Source organism: Triticum urartu, chromosome 4A (genome assembly GCF_056163025.1).
Source record: "Triticum urartu cultivar PI428250 chromosome 4A, HENAU_Tu73, whole genome shotgun sequence".
Taxonomy (NCBI): domain Eukaryota; kingdom Viridiplantae; phylum Streptophyta; class Magnoliopsida; order Poales; family Poaceae; genus Triticum; species Triticum urartu.
In genome coordinates, this window is record NC_141876.1 from 246092075 (window position 1) to 246103607 (window position 11533).

General features: G+C 48.8%; 1 protein-coding gene across 1 annotated transcript; it reads left to right on the plus strand.

The window, feature by feature from the left end:
* Positions 1-499: 499 nt before the first annotated feature.
* Positions 500-2046, plus strand: LOC147975504 (uncharacterized). The gene is made up of 2 exons (XM_087520457.1): positions 500-1772; positions 2009-2046. Exons 1-2 carry the CDS (start codon positions 500-502, stop codon positions 2044-2046), a joined length of 1311 nt encoding a protein of 436 aa, XP_087376583.1.
* Positions 2047-11533: the final 9487 nt, after the last annotated feature.

The following is an 11533-nucleotide window of genomic DNA, read 5'->3' on the forward strand; positions in this document are numbered from 1 at the left end:
TAGAGATCATGTTCAAAATTCAGCCCAGTCGGAGTTACGGATCTCCTGGAATTTAAGAAACGGTGAACGGAAAGAATCAGGGAGCGCATAAACAGAGAGAGAGAGAGAGAGAGAGAGACAAATCCAATCTCGGAGGGGCTCTCGCTCCTCCCATGCCGTGGAGGCCATGGACCAGAGGGGAAACCCTTCTCCCATCTAGGGAGAAGGTCAAGGAAGAAGAAGAACAAGGGGTGCTCTCTACCCCTTGTTAGAGAATCCTACAGATTGTAGTCTGTATCAAATACAATCTGTAGGTTAGATCAACTTGTACTCCACGTTTGTAATGTCCTTATTGTGTATATATATAATATGCAATGTAAACGATCGAAGCGAGCAATTGCAGCACGATCTTGTTTTCCTACCTAATCTAATTATTCTACATGGTATCAGGTTAGTTCGGTCCTTGGCCTCTTCTCTCCAAACCCTCCACAACCCTAGCCCTTGATCGCTTCTTCTCGCCATGACTCCTGACGAGATCTCAACCAAAGAGTGTGAGCTCCAAGCTCGTGCCAAAGAGCTAGACGAGCTTGAGGCTAAACTCAAGCGCGAAGCTGCAGTCGCAACTGAAGAAAAAGGCAAGGGGACGGCCGTCCATACGCCACCCAGTCCCTCCGCGTACGCCACTTCGATCAAGCTCCATGTCCCCATCACCCTCTATCTCAACGAGTCTAACTACACCAACTGGAGGAAGCTCCTTCTCCCTGCTCTTGGTCGCTATGGCCTCACCGCTCATGTGATTGGCGACGCCGGCGCCACGCCTTCCGACACCTCGCCCACTTCAGACTGGGGACGCGACAACTTCACGTTGATCTCCTGGATATATGGCTCCATCTCCATCGACTTCTTCAGCATCGTCAAGCGTCCTGGCTCCACGGCACGCACGATCTGGTATGCCATTGAGAACCTGTTTCGAGACAACAAAAAGCACTGTGCCATCCAGCTTGAGGTGGAGTTCCGCAACACTCCGCAAGGTGGTCAGACCGTCAGCGACTACTGCTCGAAGCTCAAAGCCCTGGTTGACTCCCTCACCGACGTCGACCAACCGGTCAGTGACGAGACGCTTGTCCTCACCCTTCTGCGTGGCCTTAACAACAGCTTCACGCACCTCCGCTCCTTCATCCCGTTTCAGGTGCCCTTCACAATGTTCCTTCAGACACGCTCAGCGCTCATCTTACAAGAGACACAAAAGAAAACTGATGCCAAGAACGCCGCCTCCACTACTCTATGGGCAAGCGGCAATAGCATCCTACCTAGCGCTGCTGGCGAGCGCGCTCCATTATCTGGCTCTGGGGGCGACCGTTCAGGCGGGCGTGGTGGCTCTAGCTACAACAACACCCCATTCTACCGCGGTGGTGGCCGCGGCGGTCGTGGTCGTGGCCGCGGCAACCCATGGCAGTTCAATCCATGGACTAGGGCCCCGACTCGGGCTCATCTTCTTCAGCAACATCAGTCATCAACTCCATGGCAGCAACCCACGGCTCCCTGGCAACTTCATCCATGGCGTGCATCGTCTCAAGGACTTCTCTGTCCTCGTCCCAACACTGCACCACAAGCTTACACTGCCTACGGTCAGACCTACAACAACGCCAACATGATGCCATCCTCTACTTCAAACCCGCACCAGCAAATGGTGGATCCAGCGCTCCTGGCTGCCCTCAACAATATGCAGATCCCCAGCACGCACGAGTGGTATATGGACTCCGGCGCATCTTCTCATATGGCATCCGATTATGGTAACTTCAACTACGTCTCACCATCTTCATCCTCTCAATCCATTACTGCCGGCAACGGTTCTACTCTCCCAATTACACACGTTGGATCATATGCACTCACTAGCACTTCCATACCTCTTCATTTACGCAATATTCTTATTGTTCCTCAAGTTATCAAAAATCTAGTTTTTGTTCATCAATTCACCACTGATAATTCATGTTCTATAGAATTTGACCCTGATGGTTTCTCTATGAAGGATCTTCTCACCAAGACCGTGATTCTTCGATGCAATAGTTCCGGCCCTTTTTATCCAGTATGTCAACCCACACATGAAGCTCATGACGTCATCGCCACCTCTTCATCGGACCTTTGGCATCGCCATTTCGGTCACCCGGCTCCCACACCATGTCGCGCCTTCATCAACTCCAGCATCTCCCATACAATAAAGTCAGCACGTCGCTATGTCACACTTGTCAAATAGGAAAACATGTTAGGTTGCCATTTTTACTTCTTAGTCACATACTATTCTCCCTTTTGAGCGTATCCATTGCGATTTGTGGACATCTCCTGTGCCTAGTACGTCTGGATATTGTTATTACTTAATCATTGTCGACGACTATACTCACTTTTTTTGGAGTTTTCCTCTTCGCAAAAAGTCTGATGTTTATACCACCTTTGCCACCTTTCATGCCTATGCTCTCACTCAATTTCAACTATCCATCCAATCCATACAATGTGACAATGGTCGTGAGTTTGTCAACACTAAACTAGACTCGTTTTGTTCCACCCATGGCATTATTTTTCGCTTTTCATGCCCCTACACCTCCCAACAAAATGGTACGGCTGAGCGAGCCATCTGCACCACCAACGACATCATTCGTACATTACTTTTCCAAGCCTCCCTTCCGGCACCCTTTTGGGCCGAAGCCCTTCACACCGCCACTTACCTTATAAAAATTAGACCCACCAATGCTCAACCTTCACATACCCCCTTCTTCCTTCTTCATGGACGCCACCCCGTCTACACTGATCTTCGTGTGTTTGCTTGTCTGTGATATCCCAATACATACTCTACATCACCACACAAATTTGCCCCTCGTTCTGTTCGTTGTATCTTCCTAGGATACCCATCTCATCATCGTGGCTACCACTGCTTAGAGCTCGCCACTAGACGAATCATAATTTCGTGCCATGTAACGTTTGATGAGTCTATTTTTCCATATGCATCACCTACCCATACTACTTCATCGCCACCACTTGATTTGTTTGATCCTCAACTACAGCCACCACCAGCTCCTCATTGCACGAGCACATCAACTTCCATGCATCCCAGGTCCAAACCCATGCCCACTATGCCCATCTTGCATGTGCCCCCGACGTACGACATTGGACCAACCCATGCATCATCACGCCCGGCCTATCCTCATTTATAGCCTGCTACACCTCCACCATCTCCGATTATTGAGCCTGCTGCCTCTCCCGAACCATCACCATCCCCGGAAATAGTACGCGCTCCATCCCATGTTATTCATCGCACACGTCGTGTAACAGGTCGACTCCCACCACCTATTGATCATCTAAACCTCACAACCACTCTTTCTTCTCCAATTGCTCATAACTATCTAATTGCCTTGCGTGACCCGGCTTGGCGACAAGCCATGCAAGATGAATATGACGCACTTCTTCAAAATGGCACATGGACTCTCGTTCCTCCTCTCCCAGGTGCTAATAGTGTTACTGGGAAGTGGATTTTTCGACACAAATATTACTCTGATGGATCTCTCGCTCATCACAAAGCACGTTGGGTTTTCCGGGGATTCACCCAACAACCCGGTGTAGATTTTGATGAGACTTTTAGCCCAGTTGTCAAACTAGCCACTATACATGTGGTCCTCTCTCTAGCTCTTTCTAAATCATGGCCTATTCATCAACTTGACGTTAAAAATGCCTTCCTACACGGGAATCTTGACGAGGAGGTATATCGTTAGCAACCCGCGGGCTTCATCGATGCTCGTTTTCCAACACATGTTTGTCGTCTCCAAAAGTCCCTCTATGGTCTTAAACAAGCTCCACGTGCATGGTTTCAACGTTTTGCCTCCTATGCTCGTTCCATTGGTTTTAGTGAATCCAAGTCCGATGCTTCTCTCTTTATTTTTAATCATGGTGGTTCCACTGCTTATTTACTCCTCTATGTTGACGATATTATACTCACTGCTTCTTCTTCCACTATTCTTACTTCTATCATTCAGAAACTTAGCACCAAATTTTCTATGGAAGTGCTTGGACATCTTCATCATTTTCTTGGCATTTCAGTTACTCGCACTTCCTCTAGCCTTCATCTCTCACAACGACAATACATTCTTGATGTTCTCTCCCATGCTGGCATGCGTGATTGCAATCCCGCTTCTACCCCTATAGACACAAAATCAAAGCTTTCAGCCACGGTCGGGTGTCCTGTTTCAGATCCCTTTCAATATTTCAGTCTAGCCGGCGCTCTTCAATATATTAATCTCACACGTCCAGAAATTTCATATGTCATTCAGCACGTATGTCTTCATATGCACGACCCACGTGAGCTTCATTTTCTTCTTATCAAGCGTATCCTTCGTTATCTCAAAGGGACACTTGATCTTGGTCTCATTCTTCATGCCTCCTCTTCTCACAGTCTTGTTGCCTATTCGGATGCTGATTGGGCAGGATGCCCGAATACTCGCCGCTCTACGTCTGGGTTTTGTGTATTTCTTGGCAATAACTTAATTTCATGGTCCTCTCGCCACCAGCCGACAATGTCTCATAGCAGCGCCGAGGCTGAATATCGTGCTATTGCTACTGCAGTGACTGAGACTTGTTGGTTTCGACACCTTCTTCTCGAGATACGTTGTCCTATAGACAGTGCTATCGTTGTGTACTGTGACAATGTTTCTACTGTTTATATGTCCGCTAATCCAGTGCAGCATAGACGGACGAAACAAATTGAGTTGGATATTCACTTTGTTCGGGATAAAGTTACCATTGGTGCAGTGCGTGTTCTGCATATTCCGTCTAGCTCCCAATTTACAGATATATTCACCAAAGGCCTACCAACGCCTTTTTTGGAGTTCAGGACCAGTCTTCACATCGGCGACGGAGTGTCCCCGAGTTCAGACTGCGGGGGCGTGTTACAGAATCCTACAGATTGTAGTCCGTATCAAATACAATCTGTAGGTTAGATCAACTTGTACTCCACGTTTGTAATGTCCTTCTTGTGTATATATATAGTATGCAATGTAAACGATCGAGGCGAGCAGTTGCAGCCCGATCTTGTTTTCCTACCTAATCTAATTATTCTACACCCCTCTCTTCCGGTGGCGCCGGAACGCCGCCGGGGCCATCATCGTCACCGCAATCTACACCAACAACTTCACCGCCATCATCACCAACTCTTCCCCCTATATGCAGCGGTGTAACCCCTCTTTTACCCGTTGTAATCTCTACTTAAACATGGTGCTCAATGCTATATATTATTACCCAATGATGTATGGCTATCATATGATGTTTGAGTAGATCTGTTTGTCCTATGGGTTAATTGATGATCGTGATTGGTTTGAGTTGCATGTTTTATTATTGGTGCTATCCTATGGTGCTATCTGTGTCACGCAAGAGTGAGGGATCCCCGCTGTAGGGTGTTGCAATACGTTCATCATTTTCTTATGGTGGGTGGCGTGAGTGACAGAAGCACATACCCGAGTAAGTAGGTTGTTTGCATATGGGAGTAAAGAGGACTTGATACTTTAATGCTATGGTTGGGTTTTACCTTAATTATCTTTAGTAGATGCGGACGCTTGCTAGAGTTCCAATCATAAGTGCATATGATCCAAGTAGAGAAAGTATGTTAGCTTATGCCTCTCCCTCAAATAAAATTGCAATAGTGATTATCGGTCTAGTTATCGACAGCCTAGGGACAAATAACTTTCTTGTGTGACAACAAACTCTCTACTAAAACTAACTTAGTTGTGTCTTTATCTAAACAGCCCCTACTTTTTATTTACGTGCTCTTTATTATCTTGAAAACCTATCCAAAAACACCTACAAAGTACATCTAGTTTCATACTTGTTCTAGGTAAAGCGAACGTTAAGTGTGCGTAGAGTTGTATCGGTGGTCGATAGAACTTGAGGGAATATTTGTTCTACCTTTAGCTCCTTGTTGGGTTTGACACTCTTACTTATCGAATTAGGCTACACTTGATCCCTTATACTTGTGGGTTATCAATTGGCCGGAGAGATGTCTCGGTCATGTCTGCATGGTTCCCGAACCCGTAGGGTCTACAAACTTAATGTTCGATTACGCTAGAGTTGTAATGGGAAATTGTATGTGATTACCGATGGTTGTTCGGAGTCCCAGATGAGATCCCGGACGGGACGAGGAGCTCCGAAATGGTCCGGAGGTGAAGATCGATATATTGGACGAAGGGTATTGGAGTCCGGAATTGTTCTGGGAGTACCAGGTGACGACCAGCTTGACCGAAAGGAGTTTCGGAGGCCACGACAAGCGTGGGGGGGCCTTATGGGCCAAGGGAAGGGGGCACACCAGCCCACTAAGGGGCTGTGCGCCCCTCCCACCCCATCTCACGTAACCTGGAGAGGTGGGGACGCCTCCCTTAGGGCAGCCGCCCCTCCCGGCTTGGGGACCAAGTTTCCTAGGGTTGGGGGCGCCCAAACCCGTCTAGAGTTTCCCCTGTGGCCTCCGCCCCTCCCCTAGGGAAATCTTAGGGCGCCTCCTCCTCCCCCTTCCCCCTATATATAGTTAGGGAGAGAGAGGGCAACCACACCCTTCCCCTGGCGCAGCCATCCCCCCTCCAACTCCTCCTCCTCCGTACTGTTTGGCGAAGCCCTGCCGGAAAACTATGAGATCCACCACCACAATGCTGCCGTGCTGCCGAAGTTCTCCCTCAACTTCTCCTCTCCCCTTGCTGGATCAAGAAGGATGAGACGTCCCCAGGCTGTACGTGTGTTGAACAAGAAGGCGCCATCCATTCGGTGCTAGATCGGATCTTCCGTGATTTGAATCACCGCGAGTACGACTCCATCAACCGCGTTCTTGTAACGTTTCCGCTTAGCAATCTTCAAGGGTATGTGGATGCACTCCCTCTCTCTCATTGCTAGCATCTCCTAAATTGATCTTGGTGACACGTAGGAAATTTTATGAATTATTACTACGTTCCCCAACAAGAACAGTTCTGTCAGTGAACACATGACTACTAGGGAAAACCCTAGTAGTAGCGCTTGAAATATGCATAGCAGTAGCGCTAGGTCCAGTGCTACTGCTACTGCACTACAGCTAAGTTGTAGCAGTAGCGCTATTATGGGCAGCGCTACTAGTAAGTATTGTTAGCAGTAGCACTTCCAGGACCAGCGCTACTGATAACTATCTGTAGCGCTTGTTCACTTGAAGCGCTGCTGCTAAGCCATCACTACTGCTAGGTGCTTTCCAGCGCTACTGCTAATGTTCCTGATTTCACATATTTGCACCTGTCTACGTATTTGTGATGTATTTATACAGGCTCTACACAATAGTTTCATCAGATCATACTAAACATACACTATTCTCATCATATCATAGACATATAGTAGTCTTGGCATACCATCATCATCATTCAACACAAATATCATCACATCTCAAAAATAGCGATACACAAGTGCGATCATGTCATGTCCCGAATAACTGCAAATGCATGGTCATGGCACACACACAAGTTTCATCATCTCTATCTAAACCATGATGTAGAAGATAAGAGCGATCAGCATGAGCAAGAGCGTGATTATGTAGTACCGGTGCTCCAGCCCCTGCTCATGCTGGAGTGTCCACCTCAAGTAACTATGTTCCGCTTCGGCTCTGCTGTCGAACCCTCTGTAGCTAGCACCCGGGTACCTGTGCACCTGGGCCTGAGTGGCTGGCCAGTGGTTGTAGACTCCTAGAACCATCCCAACGTACACGAGTAGTAGTCCTTCACCATCTCTGATCTATGTACCTAACTCGTGAGTTGATGAATTGAACGATAATATGCAACATAATGTACTTAACAAAAACAAAGAGGAATAATTAGCAAAATACAAGCAACGAATAGTAAACATAAATGACGAAGTTGCTCATACCCAAACTAGTTAACTAGAGTGATCTACGCTAGTTCAGGACCACGGTTTAGTTACATCACATAGTTTCCCCGTGCATAAATTCAAAGTTTTGCCATAGAAAGACAGTAGTGACACATTGTCATCAACAATCAGTCCTCCATGTCGGCGATCCAATCTTCATGGTCAGGGAGGAAGCACCCGAGCTTCTTGAAAGGCTTTAGGTCCAGACGCTGAGCGAGTATTAGTGCTTGAACATCTTCCCGCATGATTGGCCCATGGTAGAACGTCCCTGTTGGTTCGAGGAGCTGCTTCATGATCACTTGGGCATGTTCACACTGTACGTGATAAAACTCAGCTCTGATTCGATGATCCGATGTCTTTCCTATGCTTCTGGCCCAGGTGACAATCTCGGCATCGTTGGTAGTAGCTGAGATGCGAAGAATATGATTATCCCTTCTGTACTTGAGCAGGTGATGCATGAGGTAAAATCTGTCAGCCATACTAGTGTGCGATTCCTAGATGCAGCAGAAGTCGGTCTTATGACCGAAAGCCAGCCCACGACCCTTGTACTTTTTCACCTTGATATATCCACCAGATAGGCTAAAGGTTAACATGGCACTATTGAGAACACTCTTTATGTGCTTGTAATCCTTTTTCCTGAGGTTCTTCGATGAGTCCAAGTACATAGCATGGGAGTATTCCGGGTATAGAATGATGAGGACGGCGCCCCCCGCCCCCCCCCCCCCCCCCGCTGCGCTAATTAAGTACACCTAAAATTAGCCTCCATGCTTGCAAAGGAATGATTAACACTTACGAAAGGATATGTGTGGATGACTTCCGTGGGATGATAAGGCACGAGAATCTCTTCCTTGTCCTTATTAGCGATCATGAAGTCGCCGAGGTACTTGGTCGCATAGTCACGATGCTCTTTGCAAACTACCAAGAAGCTCTTGTGCATATATAACGGGTCCGCGACGCAAATATATTGAATGTTCTCGATCCTGATGAAGTAGTTGAGATACTACACATACATGCGGATGAACTAGAAATCCAGCTTGGTCATGTGGAACATGTCGCAGATGTAGTCAAATCGCAGGATGAACTTATTCACGGGCCATCTCTCGACGTACAACTTCCCACCCGACACCTGAGCTGCGTAAAGCCGGTATCCTGGTTTTTCCGAGATGAGAAGGCTTTTCTCTTTGGTGGGCACATCTTCATGGAGTCTCTTTAGAGCATTGCTGGGTATGTGCTCTAGTGCTTTCTCAGGTAGGATCAGTTGGCCAGCGACATGGAAACGCTACGCACCTTCGACAGGTATTCTGTCTACCACCCGGGCTTCAGAGGCGACTAGCTGCTTGAAGTAGCTCTGGTGCCTTTAGGGCCTTTCCTGTCCGGTCTCCTCCTTTGCTTCTTGGCGGGTGGCGGTAGTGAGCCCACCATACCTTCCCTAACCACCAACCCCAGTGTCGTCGGGCTAATCAGTGGACGGGCCTCGGGGGTTTGCTGGGTACAGGCGGCATCTGGAGGCGTCTCCTGCGAGGATCGCTTGAAGAGAGACTTTTTGCATTCCGCCTTAGGATGTTCCTGCTCGGCAAATTAGGCAGCATCAAGTCATCATCTCCATGCTCATAGCCTGAGTCTTCGTCGTCCTGAGCCATCAATCCTCCATCATCATAGGCGGTATTGAAATACTTTTCTGGGTCATCATCATTGAGGGAGTCCTGGATTAGGGGGTATCCGGATAGATGGATTATATCCTTTGGCCGGACTATTGGACTATGGAGATACAAGATTGAAGACTTTGTCCCATGTCCGGATGGGACTCTCCTTGGCGTGGAAGGCAAGCTTGGCAACACGGATATGTAGATCTCCTTCTTTGTAACCGACTCTGTGAAACCCTAGCCCCCTCCGGTGTCTATATAAACTAGAGGGTTTTAGTCCGTAGGACAACATACAATCATACCATAAGCTAGCTTCTAGGGTTTAGCCTCTCTGATCTTGTGGTAGATCAACTCTTGTACTACTCATATTATCAAGATAATCAAGCAGGACGTAGGGTTTTACCTCCATCAAGAGGGCCCGAACCTGGGTAAAACATCGTGTCCCCTGCCTCCTGTTACCATCCGCCTTAGATGCACAGTACGGGACCCCCTACCCGAGATCCGCCGGTTTTGACACCGGCATTGGTGCTTTCATTGAGAGTTCCTCTGTGTCATCATCATTAGGCTTGATGGCTCCTTCGATCATCGATAGCGATGCAGTCGAGGGTGAGACTTTTCTCCCTGGACAGATCTTTGTATTCGGCGGCTTAGCACTATGGGCCAACTCTCTTGGCCATCTGGAGCAGATCGAGAGTTACGCCCCTAGCCACCAGGTCAGGTTTGGAAGCTTAAATTACACGGCCGACATCCACGGAGACTTGATCTTCGACGGATTCGAGCCCCTGTCGAGTACGCCGCACGGTCACGATGAGCATGATTTAGCTCTACCATCGTACGGTGTGCAGGAGATCGCACCGGCAACCGCTCTGACCCTTAATTCGGAGCCGATTGCGCCATCCACGGACGGGGGGATAGACCCCGCCACGGAGGCCGCATCCTCAGCGGCGATCGAACCGAGTATCGACCTTACCCTTCACGAGAGCCTTGACGCCAAATTGCCGGATTCTTCCCCGGCCACGGACTCCGAACTGCCTGTGCCCGTGCCTATCGAATCCGACTGGGCGCCGATCATGGAGTTCACCTCCGTGGATATCTTTCGGCACTCGCCCTTCGGTGACATGCTGAACTCATTAAGGTCTCTCTGCCTGTCAGGAGAGTCCTGGCCGAACTATGTTCGGCAGGATTGGGATGCGGATGACGAAGAAATTCGCCGCCCACGCACCATCCACTTAGTAGCCACTATCGATAATTTGACCGACATGCTCGACTTCGACTCCGAAGACATCGATAGTATGGACGACGTTGCGGGAGACGAAGAGGAACCACTGCCCATAGGGCACCGGACAACCACCTCATCATATGATATATACATGGTGGACACACCCAAAGAAGGCAATGGCGACAGGACAGCGGAGGATGACCCCTCCAAGAAGCAACCCAAGCGCCGACGTCAGCGGCGCCACTCTAAGTCTCGCCAAAGCAAAAGCGGTGACACCGGCACAGGAGATAATAGCACTCCGGACAGTGCCGAAGACGACGACAATCCCCTCCAACAAGATTTAGAGCAGGAGGATGGAGAAGCCAGCCCTCCCGAGAGAGCGGCAGATGGAGAGGCGGAGGATGATAATTACATGTCTCCCTCCGAAGACGAGGCAAGCCTCGACGATGACAAATTTGTCGTGCCGGAGGATCCCGCCAAGCAAGAGCGCTTCAAGCGCCAGCTTATAGCCACCACAAATAGTCTTAAGAAAAAGCAGCAGAAGCTTCAAGCTGATCAAGATTTGCTAGCTGACAGATGGACTGAAGTCCTTGCGGCCGAGGAATATGAACTCGAACGCCCGTCCAAGAGTTACCCAAAGCGCAGGTTGCTACCCTGACTGGAGGAGGAAGCATTAAAACCTACATCTCCAGCATATGACGTGGCTGATCAGCCACCTCGTGGCCGCGACAGAGAGGCATTTCAGCCAAAAACTCAGCCCGCACCCCGACGCCAGTCAAATAAAAAT

Bases quoted from the DNA above. Each gene is read 5' to 3' on its own strand.
- LOC147975504 (XM_087520457.1), top strand. From the start codon at position 500: ATGACTCCTGACGAGATCTCAACCAAAGAGTGTGAGCTCCAAGCTCGT. The intron at 1,773-2,008 runs GTAACTTCAACT...TTCTCTATGAAG, and splicing joins TCATATGGCATCCGATTATG to GATCTTCTCACCAAGACCGT.